This window comes from Bos grunniens, chromosome 3 (assembly GCF_055505025.1).
Source record: "Bos grunniens cultivar Pamir isolate PY7600 chromosome 3, Bosgru_T2T1.0, whole genome shotgun sequence".
Taxonomy (NCBI): Eukaryota; Metazoa; Chordata; class Mammalia; order Artiodactyla; family Bovidae; genus Bos; species Bos grunniens.
The window spans coordinates 21,109,264-21,129,400 of NC_141167.1; the positions used below are offsets into that span (position 1 = coordinate 21,109,264).

Sequence of the window (20,137 nt, forward strand, 5' to 3'; positions counted from 1 at the left end):
ATCTCCTTCAAACTTCTTTATTGTTCCCTATATCAGTTGTCCAAGCCAGAATCTTGGAAATTATTCTCAAATATTCTTTCTTTGTCTCTACCCAGATGAATCAACAGTTCCTATTGTTTCTGCTTTCTGAGTCTCTCTAAAATTCATTCACTTTCTTTCATCAGGACTATCACTTTCTTAGTACTTGTCATCATCACCTCTCTCCCAGATAATTATAACATTATCTTAACTCGGCTAGCATAGAATTTGCTAGTGGAATGGATGTGAAATGTGTGAGAAAGAAAATATTCAAGTATCATTCTGAGCTTTTGGCCTGAGAAACTGAAAAAAATATTGGCTTGTCATTTATTAAACTGGGGAAGATAGGAGTAAACGTGGACTCAGGCCAGACTGTGCCACATGGCCATCTCTGACACATAAGAGGCTGAGAAACTAAGTATCTGAGTGTATTAGTTTTCTATTACTGGGTAATAAATTACCATAAACTTGGGTATTCTTGCCTGGAGAATCCCATGGACAGAGAAGTCTGGTGGGTTATAGTCCATGGGGTTGCAAAGAGTTGCAAAGAGTCAGACATGACTGAGGAATTAAGCACACATACACACAAGAATTAATAGGGAAAAAAAAAAAGAATTAATAGGAGAAGGTGGCCTAGACAGAGACCAGATTTGATATCCTTGCCAATCATACTAAGTTCAGTGGTAGACTTCATCTTGAAGGTCATGGAAACCTATTTAACTGTTTTAAGCAAGAAAGTAACATGTTTTTTGAAGATTCTTGTAAAGGCTTATTGGAGGACGGGTTTAAAGAGAAAGGGTCTGGATGTAGATGAATTAGTTAGAAAGTTTTCCTAGTCAAGTAGGTGAGAGAAGATAAGACTTGAAGTGAGGTAGTACTAGTATGATGGAAAGAGGAGACAGACTGGAGAGATGGTAAAGTTACAGAAGAAGCAAGACTTGTTCATTAATTGGATGTGGGGACAGGAGGGGGAGGAAAGAAGTATAGGATGACTTCTAGGTTTCTGGTTGAGGCAACAAGGGGTGGATGGTGGTGAGAAACTGAAACAGGGGATACAAGGAGCAGATTGATGATGGACTGTAGAAACATTGGTTGTGTGTGTAGGCTCTGATATCTGATAGACCTTGGTCTGAGTCCTGGCTCTGCACTTATTAGCAGTGTCATACTGAGCATTTTATGTAACTTGAACCTCAGTTTCCTCAACTGTAAACTGGAAATAATACAACTTACCTCTTGTTCACATATGTGTGAATTGAATGCACACTGTCTGGTATCCAGTAGTTTTGCTATAATGTTAGTTATTACTACCTTTTAAAAAAGGTTCAGGGAGGAGGCTCAGGATAAAAAGGGTGACCCCTTAAGGAAATGCTTCTGTGAAAGCATTCCCGTCAAGTCAAAAGAGGAAAAATATGGTGCTGTGGCAGGCCAGCTGAAGCCAGAAGGAGGAGGCCAGACAGGGCTGAACTACAGCCACGTTGCTGAGCAGATGAGTCACTGAAAGTGGCAGGCTGAGCTGCCCAGGCCACAGTTGGACTCGCGGTGGCCAGGCTAGACTGGGCTATAACGTAATTACTTCATTGTCAGTGGGGAATCATGGCGATGTTCTGGAAGCTTGTCTTCTCTTTCCCCTTGAAGGAATCTATTGCTTCTTCCCCTTTTATAGGACTTTCCACATCCAGTCTTACTTTTTGGAAGCTGCAGGAAACCGTGGAAAGAGTCAGAAAAGCCAGAATTTGAGTTCTGTCTAGCTTGCTCAATGACCTGGTACATGTCACTTCTCGTCGGTCTTCTTATCTGTAACAGGAGAATGAACAGACCTGCCTTCAAAGTGTGATGTGACGATCAGATGACAGTTGGTTGGAAGGTGCTTAACAAAAAGGCATGCATTCGTGTTCTGTTCACTAGTTGTCTCCTTTATCTTCTTGCTGCTCCTGGTCCTTCTCCACCTACTTCCTTGAGGACGTTGATCAGTTCTAATTCATTTTAGATCCGCACCACTTAGCTTGGCCCGGCACACAATTTCATGAATGGACGAATGAAAGAATCAATGAACCGTCCGCGGCTACCACAGGCGCGCCGGGCCCCGCCCCCTTCCGCTCTCCGCCCCCTCCCTCCCACACCACGCGGTGGGGCCAAGGGCGGGTCTCTCGCGACCGTTCGCTGGCGCGTGCGCGGGAGACGGCGCGCGGCCGGAGGTGGCGGGCGGGCTCCCGGTGCGCGCGCGCGAGGGGAAGGGAGGGGCGGGGCCCGGCCAGAGGCGGGCGGGCGGGCGGGCGGGCGGGCGGACGGCTGGCTGGGGAGCCGGCGGCGGCGGCGGCGGGTGACCAGCCGAGCGTGTGCCGGCTGGGACAGGACGAGGCTGCGGCGATGCTGCCTCCTGCGTAAGGAACGCCAAGGAGGCCGCGGCCCTTGAGGCCCCAGAAAGCGTGGAGGAGCTGCGGGCTGGGATCGGTGGCTTCGGGTGCCCGCCGGGCCATGGTGGCCGCGGGAGGTGGTTGGCGCGGTAGCGCGGCGGCCCGGGGCGGTGCGGGGCCGGGACAGTCGCGGCGCTGACGCCCGCAGGGCCCAGCCGCAGATATGAAGCGGAGCCGCTGCCGCGATCGACCGCAGCCGCCGCCGCCGCCGCTGCCGCAGGCAGCCGGCCGGGAGGATGGGGCTCAGCGGGCGGCGGAGCTGCCCCAGCCCCAGCCCCTGCCCCCGCGCCGGAGAGCGCCGCCCGGGAGGCAGCGACTGGAGGAGCGGACAGGGCCCGTAGGGCCCGAAGTCAGGGAGCAGGTAGGGCTGGCCGGGGTCTCGGAGGGAAAGGATGGGGAGGGGGAGCCTGAATGGGACTGATGGGGGAGGGCTGTCTCGGGCGGGAAGATTTGGGCTGGGGGAGTTGAAGGGGTGGGGACTGAATTGAAGTTGGGCAGGAGGAATGGGAGGTCTGGAGAGGCAGCAAAATGGGGAGTGGAGAAATGGAAGTATTAGTCTGGGGTTGAATGGGAAATGAGAGCGTAGGGATGAAAAATGGTCCTATGGGCGTTTGAAGTAAAGGGTTCTGGAGAAGGGACGCCACAATGTGGGCTGGCAGTGAATGAAGTGCAAAGAATAGGCTTACTAAAGGGGTATGGAGGAATTATCCAGAGGGGCAAAAAGTGTAAGGTAGGGACAGTCAGTGTGATATAGTAAATGTTATCTTATTTTCTCGAGGTTGCCTTGACAGTTGTGAAAAAGATGTCATTCCCAAGCATTCTCTGGTTTGGCCATCGTTATAGTCTTGTTGGAATATGTTCCTAGCCGTTGTTAAAGTTCTCTCCAGTAATGATCCATTTTATGAGAAAGCACTTTTTAAAACATGTGCTTTGGGGCTGCATGTGTGCAATCCAAAGGCAGTACTGTGAGCAGAGAATTCATAGATTTAGTCTCTGCCTTCTAGGAGTTTACCACTGAAAATATCTTAGTGGGAAAACATAGAAATGCAAAAAGTTCGTGGAGTTTCTGAATGGACAGGATGTGTTTATGTATTAATTTATTAATCGAATGTGGGTTATTTAGAAGTAGTGGATAAAGGTCAGTTTTATGAGGGAGGAGAAGTTCTCATTAGTAGCTGTAGGAAGTTCAGTGAGTACGTGCATGGTCCTTGATCTTGTGGGATTTACAGAAAAATGTACTGTAGTAATGGACTCCAGTGACAGCTTCCCTTTTGCACATACTATTCAAGACCCTACTGACTTCATCTTTGGAGATTTGAAGGGTCCCGTTAGGTCTCCTGCCTAACAGGAGACCTTTCTCGTATGTTAAATAAGTATTTTCCATAGACATCATTATTATATAGTTTCAGTGATGCACATGTTAGCACTTGGACTTTCCCCCACTGTTGGTTTTTTATCTTGTATTCTCCACCCAGTGCTGAGTAGACTGTGCTCTTGCTATCTTTGCCCTTACTTTAAGGCCGCTGAGCATTGTCCTCTTACTGTAATTTTCTCTCTCAACCTTGTCTTTTATATTCTCTGCAGTTCCTATTCAAAACATTTTAAAATGTACTTAAAACCCAGATCCTTTCCTGACTCAAGTTTACCTGGTCCAATTTACCTTATCCAGTGCTTCACTGAAGAGTTCAAGGTTACTTGATTTCTTCCCCTTTATCTCAGGATTTCTGTGTTCACTCATCCTTTTAAATCTCAAAGAAGGAAGTACTTATCCTCTTCCAGGCTAATTTCTTTATGTTTTTGATTTCATTCCCTCTTATCTTCTGTAGGCCCTTATTGTCTTATACCTCAAATAAAAACAAAACAACAGGATTTCCCTGAGTTTTGTAACCTACTTAAGCTACTTTGTAATCTCATTTTTGCTAACCAGCAACCTTCTTGAAAAATGAGTTTATGTTCAGGAGTCTGAGAACGCTCCAGGAGATGGTGAAGGACAGAGAAGCCTGGCGTGCTGCAGTCCATGGGGTTGCAAAGAGTTAGACACAACTGAGTGACTGAACAACAACAGTTCACTGTCTCAGCTTCTTCACCTTACATACATTCCTCATATATTTGGCTTTTACACATACACTCTCCCCAAACTGATGTCTTCAAGGTCATCAGTAACTTGTGTGTTTATTTATTTACTTTTTAATTGTGATGTGACTACAGAGTGCAAATCAAAGGTTCATTCAGCCCATGAATTTTTACAGAATAAATACACCTATGTGACCGCTCCTCAGATAAAGATGTAGAACATTTCCGGTACCCTAGAATGTGCCTTTGTGTTTTCTCCCAGGTATTACCCATCTCTAGAGGTAACCACTCACCAGCCTCTATCACCATGGATTAGTGTTGCCTCTTCTGAACTTCATATAAAGTAAATCATTCAGCTCAACTCTTTTATGACTGTACTCTTTCATTCAGCTATGTCTGTAAGATTCATCTATGTTGTTTCTTTTAGAAAAAACGTGTTCTTTTTCCCTGCTGTATAGTTTTCCCTTGTGTAAATGTACCATGATAGATGCTAAAACTTCCTTTTTTAAGTTGAAAAATAACATGTGGCTATTTGTTAAAAGTTTTCATTGTGAAAGAATTACACGGAAAGATTTGCAGCAGTCTTGGGGACCTTAAAATGACTAAATCTGATAACCTCCCTCTTCTCTGCCCTCTGTGAACTATTGGTCACTCTTGACCATGTGTTTCTTTTGACATTTTCTTCTCTTTTGTCATAATGTCTTTTCTACTCCTGTTTCTCTAACTGCTTCTTGGGTGTCTTTTTCTGTTTTCCGTTGCTGTCCCCAGTGAGTTCCTTGAGGATGTGTTTCCTCTCTGTCCTTAGCTTTTTTTCTTTTTTTTGGTCATGCTGAGGCTTACAGGATCTTAGTTTCCCGACCAGGGAACCCAGGCCCCTGCGTGTGAAAACACTGAGTCCTAACCACTGAACCAACAGAGAATTCCCAGCTTTTTTCTTTTATCCTTTGTTTTAAAAAATTTATTTATTTACTTATTCACTTTTGGTTGTGCTGGGTCTTTGTTGCTGCTCAGGCTTTCCTCCAGTTGCTGGGAGTGGGGATTACCCTCTGGTTGCCGAGCATGGACTTCTCATTGCAGTGGTTTGTCTTGTTGCCGAGCACAGGCTCCAGGGCACATCGGCTTCAGTAGTTGCAGCTTATGGGCTCTGGAGCGTGTGGGCTTCATTAGTTGTGACGTGAAGGCTCAGTAGTTGTGGCACACTGGCTTAGTTGCCCCTTGGCACGTGGAATTTTCCCTGACCATGGATCGAATCCATGCCTCTTGCATTAGCAAGTGGATTCTTAACCACGGGACCACCAGGGAAGTCCACAGGTTTTTTTCTTAATTGTATTTTGTTTTTTAACAGGCTTACCCTATTCATGGCAAGTACTTAGGATATTGGGTAGGGTCTATGTGCTGTGCTTAGTCGTTCAGTTGTGTCCGACTCTTTTGTCCATGGGGATTCTCTGGGCAAGAATACTGGAGTGCGTTGCTATGCCCTCCTCCAAGGGATCTTCCCAACCCAAGAATCGAACCCAGTTCTTCGCATTGTAGGCATTCTTTACCGACTGAGCAAAAGGGTCTGTAGTTCTCTTTGTTCATGACATTATGTTAGAGAGCCTCCTTGTAAAGTCATCTGAGTCTCTAGGCCTCACCTCTTAGCTTTATATTTCCATTTCTAGCCTTAACATTTCCACCTTAGACCCTCAGCATTTGTGATCTTAACATTAGTGGTTTTCATAATTTGATAGTGTCTTGAAATTCCATGACTTGAAATTATTTGTTGAAAACTTAAAAATTTTCAATTTTGTGTGTTATGAGGTGGGGTGGATTATTCCATTCATTCAGGGAGTAAAAACCTAGCTGATCACCAAGGTATCTACCTTTCAGAAATGACTTTGTTCTTCATTTCTCCTGACGTGGAATAATGCTGTTATGTGTTATACCATGCTGGTATTTAGGAATAATTTCTGAACAGGATGCAGAACTTGGATCTCTGGATTAGTGGCTTACTGTATCATTGAAATATTGATAGATTCCATTATTCTCTTTTGAAATGTGCTTCTCCCTGTGTCTTTCCTTTCTCTGGTCCTCAAACTTGAAATTATATCTGTGGTCTTTGTCTTTTCGCTCTCCCTTGACCCCCTTATCCAGATTCTGCTGATTCTGTCTTCATGATATGTTTCAAATCTTTATGCTCACTGTCATCACCTTAATTTACACCATTTATAAACTTTTGTCTTGGTTGTTGTAATATCTTAACTGCGTTTACTCTGCTTTTAGCCTTTTAACCTCTAATTTATTCTGTATTCTAATAAAGAAGATTGGAACTCCTTGCCTGTCTGAGTTGCAATAAGTATTTTTAAATAATCAATTCATTGCTTTATCTTCAGAAACTTTCATTAGCTTTTTAATACCATAGAATAAAGTTTGAAGACCTTGGCATTCAAGGTCTACTTGAAACATCACTTTTTATTAGAATCAGTTAGAGGCCCCTTCTCTTGGTTCCCAATACTTTGCTTTGTATCCATTGTAGTATACATTATTGAAATAGCTTATCTCTCTTGTTAGCAAGTTCTTTGAGGCCCAGACTCTTTCATTTATTATTGTATACCTAGTGTGGTATTTGAAACATAGTTATTAGTCTGAATACTTATTAGAAACATGGATGTGTGCTGGCACTTGAAATGTATACTGAGCAGTATCCTAATTGGTTGTCAGTCTCTCATCAGAGAAAAAACTCCTCGGAGGCTGTCTTAATCATCACTGTACCAGCCTTCAGTGTTTTAACTGGTACATAATGGGCACTTAGTAAATATTTGTTTCCTCCTTAGGCACTTTCATATTTTTATTTTAATTAGTTATCTATCTGAAAAACTTTCTTCTCAGTCTTTGCCCATTGAAATTCTACTCAAGCTTCCAGGCCTAACTCGTGCCACAGAAACTGTTCTGTGAAGTTGCTTTTCTATGATTGGGCTGTCATAAATAGCACTTCTGTCCTTCTGTATTCATTTTATATTATTTCATATCTGCTTTTAAGTTGTAAATTATTGAGGGTGGGAACTATATCATCATTTTATATACCATAATACGTAATCAAGGCCTTTGTCACAATAGGCACATAATTATTTACTAACTGAATGAATGAACAGGAAATGATTCAAATATTTTGAATTGAGTAATTGAACTGAATTGAATTGAGTAATAACGGTAGTAAGAGAGAAATAGGTAAGTAAAGAAAATGAGACATTTTTGAAGATGGAGGAAGATGGAGTTCAATTTTACTTTCTAGAATTCTCTCAGCACCATTAAGGAATTTTCAAAATTTTTTTCATGAAAATCATTATTCGGCACTGGAATGTTATTGTATAGTCAAAGTGAAGTGAAAGTTGCTCAGTCACATCCAACTCTTTGTGACCCCGTGGACTGTATACTGTATAGTCCATGGAATTCTCTAGGCCAGAATACTGGAGTATGTAGCCTTTCCATTCTCTGGGGGATTTTCCAAACCCAGGGATCAAACCCAGGTCTCCTGCATTGCAGGCAGATTCTTTACCAGCTGAGCCACAAGAGAAGCCCAAGAATACTGGAGTGGGTAGCCTATCCCTTCTCCAGAGGATCTTCCCAAACCAGGGATTGAACTGGGATCTCCTGCATTGCAGACGAATTCTTTACCAACTGAGCTATCAGGGAAGCCCAAAAGCACAGGGCAGAAAATACGCCGAGGGAAAACTGCATGTATTTTTTAGGAAACTGTAATTGATTTGGTATTGTTGGAATTTGAACTTGGCGGCATAGATGATGAGTTTAGAGCCTAAAAGAGCCTAGATGGGTAGAAGATCTTTACTACTATTTAAAAAGAGTAAAGTAGGGGTCTTACTTGTTTTTTTAACCTGGGTTACTCTGGCAGCTGTGTGGAGGATACAGTGTAGGACATGGTGATTAAGGCATGGGCGTTTGAGAATTTTTCTGAGTTTTCCCAGGGGCTTTACAGGTGGCACAGTAGTAAAGACTCTGCCTGCCAATGCTCGAGATGCTGGTTCGATCCCTCGGTTGGGAACATCCCTGAGAAGGAAATGGCAGTTTACTCCAATATTCTTGCCTGGGAAATCCCATTGACAGAGGAGCCTGACAGGCTATATCAGATGTGATTGAGCAGGTACTCACGCTAAGTTTTCAATGGAAGGTGTGTGCTTAGTTGCTCAATCATGTCCAATTGTGACCCCATGGACTATAGCCCGCTAGGCTCCTCTGTTCTTGGAATTCTCCAGGCAAGAATGCTGGAGAGGATGACCATTCCCTTCTCCAGGGGATCTTCCTGACACAGAGATCAAACCTGAGTCTCCTGCATTGCAGGTGGATCCTTTATCATTTGAGCCATTGGGGTGCTAGTGATAAAGAACTCGCTTGTCAATGGAGGAGACATAAGAGACTCGGGTTTGACCCCTGGGTCAGGAAGATCTCCTTGAGGAGGGCATGGCGACCCATTCTAGTATCAGTATTCTTGCTAGAGAATCCTGTGGACAGAGGAACCTGGGAGGCCACTGTCCATAGGATTGCAAAGAGCTGGACACGAGTGAAGTGACTTAGCACGCAGCTGCTCCAGTCTGACCTCTGCAATGACAATGAGTTTTCAATACAGAGTGTTTGTTAACTCTTTCCTCCCATCTTGTCCTGAAGTAATATAAGTAAGGGCCAGCCCTGAAAACCTATTACCTTTGGGAGATTTGATTTCATCAAAGGTCCTGGGAGCAGAGAGCCTGGGATGATTGAAGCAGGTTGGACAGTTTTCCCTGATGAGCGTAGGATACATCTGCTTACAGATTTTTCCCCATCTTTGTTTTACTGGATGCCTCTTAGCCTAAGATCAGCCTAAAAGCTTTTTCCACCCGTTACTTATGGTGACCTATGATTAGGACTGTCAGAGGCAGCTTCATACTGCAATCACTATGCCTCCTTCATTGCTAGTCTTAGCTACTATATGGTTCTTTGCTAAATTTGCTACCTAGCTTTGTACTTTTTGGTAAAACCCCCATGGTACCTTGGTAATTATCTTTTTTATCAGCAGGTATTGGTTGTTTTTCTTCTCTTTTATACGTACTTGGGGTTCCAAAGAGGTTTGAAAACCAGGTTGTTGGGTCAAGGGCTAGCCCTGGGGGTGGAGGAAGAAGTCCTCAGGGGAGAGCAGAGACTGGGCGTCCCTGGGAGTCAGGACTTACACATGATGCACTGTTCGTCCTACATAGCTGGCCGCCTTTTTGTTTCAGTGTCGTACCTCATTGTCAACCCCAAACTCTTTTCTCTGCACTATAGCCAGTATACACAGTGCTGATGTAAAAGTCAAAGTGCTCAATTGTGTCCGGCTCTTTGCGACCCCATGGACTATACAGTCCATGCAATTCTCCAGGCCAGAATACTGGAGTGGATAGCCATTTGCTCTCCAGGAGATCTTCCCAACCCAGGGATGGAACCCAGGTCTCCCACATTGCAGGCAGATTCTTTACCAGCTGAGCCACCAGTGAAGACCCTATATAAAGTGGAAATATAGTAAATAATTGATGGGGAAAATTGATATCAACCTGAGCTTCCTGCTTCCATGTTCATTGGGCATATTTCATCTTTACTAATAATAGTTCCACTTCTAAAATCTTAGTTTATAGCTTATCACACTCTGATCTTCACATCATCTTCTGTTTCTGTAGCTTGCATTCATTCATCCCCAAAATTGTTCAAACTCTTTGTAACCTCTGGTCTGTTGATTTTTGCTTTTTCCTAAATCATCTTTTCATTGTTGGTCACCTCATGCCTCTACTTTCCTCCTTGTCCAACTAAATATTTCATGGGCTGTCATAATTATTCCTATGTGTGTTCCTTCAGTACCTTCTGTCTTAGCTGTCATACCTGTCATACTGGAGAAAATCCCAACTGTGATTAAACCAACTCTGTCTATTGTACACTTGTACCAGATAATAAAAAAAATAAGTAAAATATGTAGTGTGCTATAGGGTGATAAATACTATGAAGAAAATAAAACAGGAAAGGGGGATATAGAGTGATGGGAGATTTTATGGCTTTAAATAGCATTATCATGAAAGATATCTCTTTGGAATGAGATGTTTGAGTAAAGACCTGAAGAATATAAGAAACAGGCATTTCAATTCTGAGGGGAAGAATATACTTGGTAGCGGTAGAAAGCTCCTTAGGCTGGAAGCATATCTTTAGCTCTAAAATTTTGTTTGAGGAACACCAAGGAGCCCAAGTATGGCTAGAGTAGAGTGAGTAAGAGAAAGGGTAGTAGATGAGATCAAAGGGGAAAGATGGGGAGAGGAGGGCTGAATTATGGAGAGTTTCAGATGGGTAAGTGTCTTACAGGGTAAGGTTTTTGGCTTTTGTGCTGAAGGAGATGAAAAGCCATTGGAGAATTTTGAGCAGAGGAATCACGTGATCTGACATTCATTTTAATCCCATCTGTTTGACTACTTTCAGGAGCATTGACTGAATGGGTATGTGGAAGCAGAGAGACCACTCAAGAGACTCTTGCAGTTACTCAGGCAAACAAGCAAGGGATATGAAATAATTGTCTGTGAATAAGAGAATGCTTTTTTGTAGAACAAAACCACTTGAAAGCGTTGTCTGTATCTTCTTTCATTTCTTCTGCTCTTACTCTTTCTTGAACCCATTCCAGTCAAATCAGGCCTTAGTCTCCTAATTCCACTGCAGCACTTATGTCAGGGTCATCATTGGTCACGTCCAGTAGCCAGTTTTCAGTATTCATCTCACTCAACCTGCTGCTTTTGACATGGTTGATCATTCCATCATTTGGCTCCTGGGACCGTGCTCTCTTGGTTTTCTTCCAGTCTCACCAGTGCTTCAGAGAGCTTAGTATTTAATCTGCTTCTACAATCTGTTCTCTCTCCTGGTGTAATCTCATTAGATTGTATTACTTTGCATTTCATCTGTCTGCTGTTGATTCCCATGTTTTTTCCTCTAGTCTTGACTTTCCTCTGAGCTCTAACTCCTTTTTTCAGTTGTGAGTGTAACATTTCTTTTTGGGTAGCGAATAGACCTTTCAAACTTAATGTGTCCAGAGTTGAACCCTGTTTTTATTTCCTTTTCTGCTTCTCCTTCAGTCTTAATGTCTCCTTCATGTCAATAAATGGCACTATCATTCAAGCTATGACAAACCTAGACAGAGTATTAAAAAGCAGAGACAACACTTTGCTGACAAAGGTACATATACTCAAAGCTATGATTTTTCTAGTAGTCGTGAACAGATGTGAGAGTTGAGCCATAAAGAAGGCTGAGTGCTGAATAATTGATGCTTTTGAACTGTGGTGTTGGAGAAGACTCTTGAGAGACTGACTGTTGGACTGCAAGGAGATCAAACCAGTCCATCCAAAAGGAAATCAGTCCTGAATATTCACTGCAAGGACTGATGCTGAAACTGAAGCTCCATTACTTTGGCCACTTGATGTGAAGAACTGACTCACTGGAAAAGACTATGATGCTGGGAAAGATTGAGGGCAGGAGGAGGAGGAGTGACCAGAGGGTAAGATGGTTGGATGGCATCATCAACTCAATGGACATGAATTTGAGCCAACTCTGGGAGATGGTGATGGACAGGGAAGCGTGGCATGGTGCAGTCTATGGGGTCGCAAAGAGTCGGACACTACTGAGCGGCTACACCACAAAATCATTCACTCAGAGCAAAATATGGAAGTTGTTTTTGATTCTTTTCTAAACCTCATATTCCACATTCAGCCCATCAGTTCTGGTTGGTGCAGTATTCAAACTGCATGAGACTTTTCCCCACTAGCTCCATCACTAGTCTAATATTAGCCTCTTTCATCTTCCATCTGGGTTACTATAAAAGTCTCCTAACCTGTCTTCCTGATTCTATTCTTCTACCCTCCCCCCCAACTATGATAATGATAATTGGTACACAGCAAGAGCAGTATCATCCTGTAAAAGCTAAAGTCAAAATTTGTCACCCTCTCTAGTCAAAAGTGGCTTTCCATCACAGTTAGTCAAAGTTGAAGGTGCTTGCTTTGTCCTTTAAGTGCCTACGTGATCTGCCTCTGCTGCTGCTGCTGTGTCGCTTCAGTCATGTCCTAGGCCTTCTCAAACCTCATTTCCTTCTCTTCCTTTTGTTACTGTGCTCTAGTCACAGTGGCTGCCTTGATGGTCTCCAGATATATTAAGCATGCTCTTCCCTGAGGACATTTTAAAAATTATTTGAGGACTTCTATACTTAGTATTTTTCTCTACCTGAGGTGTTCTTTCTCTGGATATGTTTATATGACTGGCTTCCTCATTTCATTTAGGTCTCTGTTCAGATATCACCTCCTCAAAGAGGCCTTCCTTGACCAGCCTTTTTATTTATTTATTTATTTTTGACCAGCCTTTTTAAAGTAGCACTCTTAGTCACTCCTGTCCCCTCTTTTTATTATGTCCTTTATTCACCTGTGACTGTCACATATTTGTTATTTATTGTCATTCTCACACATTAGGATATATGCTCCCTGAGGATATGAATTTGAATTGGTTTTTCCTTACTGCTGTATCTCCAGTTTCTAGACATGTATATTGGAGATACTAAAGAAATGCTTCTTGAGTGAATATATAGTGATTAAGTCATTGTCTGACCTTAGATTCCAACTGTGTGACCTGATGCAAGTTACTTAAATTCCTTAAGCCTTAATCACCCCATGTGTATGTAGTGGAGATAATTTCATTACCAATTTCACTGTTAGGATTTAATAAGTTAATCCATGTAAAACACTTACTACAAAGCCTGATACCAACGAGTGCTCAATAATGGTTAATTATTATATTTTTAGAATACATGCATAGAATGTGTGAATATAGGGTTCATATTTTTCAGTGTTCTTATCTGGTTTCAGAAAGAAATAAAAAAAGGTATGTCTTGACCTTTGATTTGTTGGCATTATTGAACTGTCCTTTTATTTTGTTCAGCTTGAAAAAGCGGCTTTAATTTGTATATTTTTCCTTTTAGACCACCAGGCTCCTCTGTCTATGGGGATTCTCGAGGTAAGAATACTGGAGTGGGTAGCCTATCCCTTCTCCAGGGGATCTTCCCGACCCAGAATCAACCCGAGGTCTCCTGCAGGCAGATTCTTTACAACCTGAGCTACCAGGGAAGCCCTTAGGGAAACTTCATGAATTTCTTTCTAAGTAACTGGTTTAGAATGTGTTATAGTCTCCCTAGGCTTTAGAATGTATTTAATAGCAAATATGGACCAAGGAAACCACATTTTAAATTCTGTGATATTTTAGTTGTTTACCAATTTTAATGTAATGTTCACCCTTCTTAAGGGTGGACCTTGCAGCAGAGGTACAAATCCTTTAACCTTCGATTTGTTGGGAGATGAAGAAGCCACATAGCTTCTCTGCCTGTATTTCAGCAAAACAGGGGTAATATAGATGTAGGAATACTAATTTTATATAAATTATTTATTATATGTATACTTTTGCTTTCTAACCGTGTTCCACTCAGCATTGTTTTTGAGAATTATATGTCACAGATCAGCACACTTTTTCTGTTCAGGGCATAATATAATAAGTATTTTAGGCTTTGTCATACTGTTTGTTTCACAACTACATACTCAACTAAACTGTTGTAGCATGACAGCATCCCTAAGACAATATGCCAATGAATGAACTTATCTATATTTCAATAGACTTTATATAGAGATATTGAAATTAGAATTTTATCTAATTTCCATATTTGTCATATTGAGAATACTATTTTACAAACTCTTGTTCTATTGATTTGTTTTCCAACTATTTACAAATGTAAAAATTTCTTTTAGCTCCCTGGGTAGACATAAGCAGACTGTGGGCACGACATGGCCTACCAGCTGAAGTTTACTTACCTTGATCTATGTTATCTTAACACATTTAGATTAATGTCATCAATTTTAAACTGCTATATAGCATTATTTTGAAAGAATAATTTGTAATATGTAAACTTTTTTAAAAAACTTGGACTTCCCTGGTGGCTCAGATGGTAAAGAACCCGCCTGCAATGCTGGAGACCTGGATTTTATCACTGGGTTGGGAAGATCCCCTTAAGGGGGACATGGCAACCTACTCCAGTATGCTCACCTGGAGAATCCCCATGGACAGAGGAGCCTGGCAGGCTACAGTCCATGGGATCACAAAGAGTCCAATACGACTGAGTGACTAAGCACAGCACAACAAACATTTTGTTATAATAATGGACCATTAGGTGATTCCCACTTTCCAGCGCTACAGTAAATATTCTTGTACTTATCTCCTTGTGCACATGTGCAGGAGTTTCTCTTACAGGATATTGTTGCCAGATTGCTTTTTTCAGTGTTTGTACCTGTATGTGCTTTGCCACTGATGTTTCGCTGTGTCCTTGACAACTCTTGGTGTTATCACTTTTTGTTAATTTTCTAGATTTAGATGGCATCTCAGTGCTTTAAATACATTTTCCTGATTATTAGCAAGGTTGAGAATCTCTTCACAGATTTAGTATTTACTTGGAAGTTTTGCTTTCTGTGACTTCCTTAGTTATGAACTTTGTTTTTCTCATAAACTTCCTTTTTATTTTTCTTATTGATTGTTGTTGAGTTTTTTTTTTAAATTGTCATTTAGAAATAGAATATGGCGAAGAAGTATTGTAGGGAAAGAGCAAATTAGCCAAGATAGCAGTGAGGAGAGTCTTTCAACCCACAGCCTCTCGGCCTCTCGCTCTCGCACCATGTTTTGTAAATACACGGTTATGTAACAGCTGAGGTCACTTATGGCACTGCACGTGCACTTCACAACTTACCCACCTGGCCACAGTCCACCTTTGTTCTGCAAACATATATAAGCTCCACCTGCAAAGCCCTTGAGGCTGCATTGTGTCTGCATCTGCTAGGTCAACCACAGGAGAATACAGTGTGTCTGCCTTAGGGCTGCTGCGCTAGCCCGGAGAGAATAAACATGTCTGCAGTTCCTTGAGTTTTCTTCCAGCTTCCCCACTTGTGCCTTGCCCATCCTGGGTTCAGCAAACAGTGAGATACAGGGAGATAAATATACTTTAGGTTTGAATTCTCTTAATAGCTTAGTAGGTTTGAATTTGAAATGGTGATAGCAATGTCTGTTTAACCATGTTGTTCTTATGGTTATAAATTGCCTAGTTTGTATTGGAGCTCACTAAATGTTTGTTTCTATGTTTTTCATTGTGTTTGTTCTTTGTGACTACTGTAACTTTATGTGTAGCAAAGTATTCCTTTTGTAGCAGACCACTTGTTTTGTGAATTTTCTTCTTTCCTCCTTTTTTTCTTTTTTTACTATTTAACTTGTTTATTGTCAAATACAACAAGTACAGAAAAGCAGTTAAAAACAAAAAGATAATTTAGTGAATTATAAAATGAACACCATTAATCAAGCAGAATTTTACCAGCCATTCAGGAAACTTCTTGCTGTGGCCCTCCCAATCATAGTCCCTCTGTCTCTGCAAAAGTAATCAGTATTCTGACCTAGGGATTCTCTGGTAGTTCAGACGGTAAAGAATCTGCCTGTAATGCAGGAGACCTGGGTTTAGTCCCTGGGTTGGGAAAATCCCCTGGAGGAGGGTATGGCAACCCACTCCAGTATTCTTGCCTGAAGAATCCCATGGACAGAGGAGCTTGGTGGGCTCTACAGTCCATAGGGTTACAAAGAGTCAGACACGACTGAGTGACTAGGCATAGCACAGCAGATTCTGACTTAAGCATTTCTTTGTATTTCTCTTTAAGTCTGCATCTAAGACATTACAGTTTAGTCTTGCCCATTTTAAAAAACTAGATGTGTTTGTCTCTTTCAATCTATACGTTTTCCTTTCATCTCTTCTTTAAAGTCTGTATGTTGAAAAACCTTGGAACATTTGACCTGTAGTTTCCCTTAGTCTAGATTCATAGTTACGGTGCATTTCAAAATGTTTCAGCTCCTTTGTATTGCCTGCAAGTTACAGCTGGATAGAGAGGCTTAATCAGTCTCAGGTTCAATTCCTTTGGCAAGATTTTGGGTGGTAGTGTGTTCTTTAAATAGAAGGCACACGATGTCTGCTTTTTGTTCTTTGATTGGGGGTCCCCGTACATAATGAAATTCATCTTTCTCACTGTTTTGAATATTTTTCTCTTTGTTGTTGGCTTTAACAGTTGGTAATGATATGTTTTGACTCAAATTCTGTGTGAGTTTAACCTACTTGAGGTTCATTGAGCTTCTGCACATGTAGGCTTATGTTTCATCAAATTTGGGAAGTTTTTGGCAGTTGTTTCTTCAGGTACTCTTCCCATTTCTCTCTTCTTCTTCTGGGATTCCCTTAATGCATATATTGTTTCTTTTGAAGATGAACCCCTCATCTCTTAGGCTCTCTTCACTTTATTCTCTTTTTTTCTTTTTGTTCCTCAGACTATATAGCTTTAATTGTCTTGTCCTCGAGATTGCTGATTATGTCTTTGCTTTCTCAAATTTGCCATTGAACCCCCTACTGAACTTTTCATTTATTGGCTTTCTTATTTCTAGAATTTCTATTTGATTCCCTTTTATAATTTGTCTTTTTGTTGATAGTCTTGTTTTGTTCATACATTGTTTTCCTCATTTTCTTTAATTCTTTGCAAATGTTTTCCTTTAGTGATAGGAGCTTATTTAAGACGATAGATTTCAAGTATACTGCCAAGTGGAATGCTAGGCTTCCTCAGGGATGTTTTCTGTTAATGTATTTTGACTCTTGAGTGGACCATACTTTCTTATTTCTTTATATATCTTGTGTTTTTTTAAAAATTGTTGTTGTTGAAAAGTAGAGATTTGAATATTGGCAACTCGGGAATACAGTGTTTCCCCTTTCCCCAGGTTTTGCTATTTTTTAAATATTGAGGCTGTAGTTGTTCATTTGTCTAGTGAATTTTCCCAGCCTTTTTTGTAGAAATTGTATTTCTTGCTGTTTGTGATACTGAAGTCTCCGTTCCTTAGCTTGTATTTTGATTATGATTTTTTGGATTGCCAGTAGCTAAACAAACAAACATACAGTCAGTATGTTTGTTTTCAGATCAGATCAGATCAGTCGCTCAGTCGTGTCCGACTCTTTGCGACCCCATGAATCGCAGCACACCAGGCTTCCCTGTCCATCACCAACTCCCGGAGTTCACTCAGACTCACGTCCATCGAGTCAGCGATGCCATCTAGCCATCTCATCCTCTGCCGTCCCCTTCTCCTCCTGCCTCCAATCCCTCCCAGCATCAGAGTCTTTTCCAGTGAGTCAACTCTTCGCATGAGGTGGCCAAAGTACTGGAGTTTCAGCTTTAGCATCATTCCTTCCAAAGAAATCCCAGGGCTGATCTCCTTCAGAATGGACTGGTTGGATCTCCTTGCAGTCCAGGGACTCTCAAGGGTCTTCTCCAACACCACAGTTCAAAAGCATCAATTCTTCAGCGCTCAGCCTTCTTCACAGTCCAACTGTCACATCCATACATGACCACTGGAAAAACCATAGCCTTGACTACACGGACCTTTGTTGGCAAAGTAATGTCTCTGCTTTTGAATATGCTATCTAGGTTGGACATAACTTTCCTTCCAAGGAGTAAGCGTCTTTTAATTTCGTGGCTGCAGTCACCATCTGCAGTGATTTTGGAGCCCCCCAAAATAAAGTCTGACACTGTTTCCACTGTTTCCCCATCTATTTCCCATAAAGTGATGGGACCGGATGCCATGATCTTCGTTTTCTGAATGTTGAGCTTTAAGCCAACTTTTTCACTCTCCTCTTTCACTTTCATCAAGAGGCTTTTTAGTTCCTCTTCACTTTCTGCCAGAAGGGTGGTGTCATCTGCATATTTGAGGTTATTGATATTTCTCCCAGCAATCTTGATTCCAGCTTGTGTTTCTTCCAGTCCAGCGTTTCTCATGATGTACTCTGCGTATAAGTTAAATAAACAGGGTGACAATATACAGCCTTGACGTACTCCTTTTCCTATTTGGAACCAGTCTGTTGTTCCATGTCCAGTTCTAACTGTTGCTTCCTGACCTGCATACAAATTTCTCAAGAGGCAGATCAGGTGGTTTGGTATTCCCATCTCTTTCAGAATTGTCCACAGTTTATTGTGATCCACACAGTCAAAGGCTTTGGCATAGTCAGTAAAGCAGAATTAGATGTTTTTCTGGAACTCTCTTGCTTTTTCGATGATCCAGCGGATGTTGGCAATTTGATCTCTGGTTCCTCTGCCTTTTCTAAAACCAGCTTGAACATCAGGAAGTTCACGGTTCACATATTGCTGAAGCCTGGCTTGGAGAATTTTGAGCATTACTTTACTAGCGTGTGAGATGAGTGCAATTGTGCGGTAGTCTGAGCATTCTTTGGCATTGCCTTTCTTTGGGATTGGAATGAAAACTGACCTTTTCCAGTCCTGTGGCCACTGCTGAGTTTTCCAAATTTGCTGGCATATTGAGTGCAGCACTTTCACAGCATCATCTTTCAGGATTTGAAATAGCTCAACTGGAATTCCATCACCTCCACTAGCTTTGTTCGTAGTGATGCTTTCTAAGGCCCACTTGACTTCACATTCCAGGATGTCTGGCTCTAGGTCAGTGATCACACCATCGTGATTATCTGGGTCGTGAAGATCTTTTTTGTACAGTTCTTCTGTGTATTCTTGCCATCTCTTCTTAATATCTTCTGCTTCTGTTAGGTCCATACCATTTCTGTCCTTTATTGAGCCCATCTTTGCATGAAATGTTCCTTTGGTATCTCTGATTTTCTTGAAGAGATCCCTAGTCTTTCCCATTCTGTTGTTTTCCTCTATTTCTTTGCACTGATCGCTCAGGGAGGCTTTCTTATCTCTTCTTGCTATTCTTTGGAACTCTGCATTCAGATGCTTATATCTTTCCTTTTCTTCTTTGCTTTTCGCTTCTCTTCTTTTCACAGCTATTTGTAAGGCCTTCCCAGACAGCCATTTTGCATTTTTGCTTTTCTTTTCTATGGGAATGGTCTTGATCCCTGTCTCCTGTACAATGTCACGAACCTCATCCCATAGTTCATCAGGCACTCTATTAGATCTAGGCCCTTAAATCTACTTCTCACTTCCACTGTATAATCATAAGGGATTTGATTTAGGTCATACCTGAATGGTCTAGTGGTTTCCCCTACTTTCTTCAATTTCAGTCTGAATTTGGCAATAGGGAGTTCATGGTCTGAGCCACAGTCAGCTCCTGGTCTTGTTTTTGCTGACTGTATAGAGCTTCTCCATCTTTGGTTGCAAAGAATATAATCAATCTGATTTTGGTGTTGACCATCTGGTGATGTCCATGTGTAGAGTCTTCTCTTGTGTTGTTGGAAGAGGGTGTTTGTTATGACCAGTGCATTTTCTTGGCAAAACTCTATTAGTCTTTGCCCTGCTTCATTCCGTATTCCAAGGCCAAATTTGCCTGTTACTCCAGGTGTTTCTTGACTTCCTACTTTTGCATTCCAGTCCCCTGTAATGAAAAGGACATCTTTTTTGGGTGTTAGTTCTAAAAGGTCTTGTAGGTCTTCATAGAACCGTTCAACTTCAGCTTCTTCAGCATTACTGGTTGGGGCATAGACTTGGATTACTGTGATATTGAATGGTTTACCTTGGAAACGAACAGAGATCATTCTGTCGTTT

The 20,137-nt window shown here is 41.7% G+C and overlaps 1 protein-coding gene across 7 annotated transcripts in view; it reads left to right on the forward strand.

Annotated features, from left to right (window-relative positions):
* The first annotated feature begins 2,256 nt into the window (after window positions 1-2,256).
* The window catches only part of MAST2 (microtubule associated serine/threonine kinase 2), a 207,083-nt gene continuing 189,202 nt past the window's right edge, over window positions 2,257-20,137 (forward strand). Inside the window, exon 1 of one of the 7 annotated variants that reach the window (XM_086386186.1) lies at window positions 2,257-2,793. In XM_086386186.1, the coding sequence (XP_086242312.1) occupies window positions 2,596-2,793 (198 nt within the window). In that variant the 5' untranslated portion in view covers window positions 2,257-2,595. Of the gene's footprint in view, window positions 2,794-13,505; window positions 13,536-15,370; window positions 15,563-16,642; window positions 16,786-20,137 lie in introns of those variants that run through there. The other 6 variants (XM_086386194.1, XM_086386187.1, XM_086386205.1 and 3 more) reach the window with 6 other exon arrangements.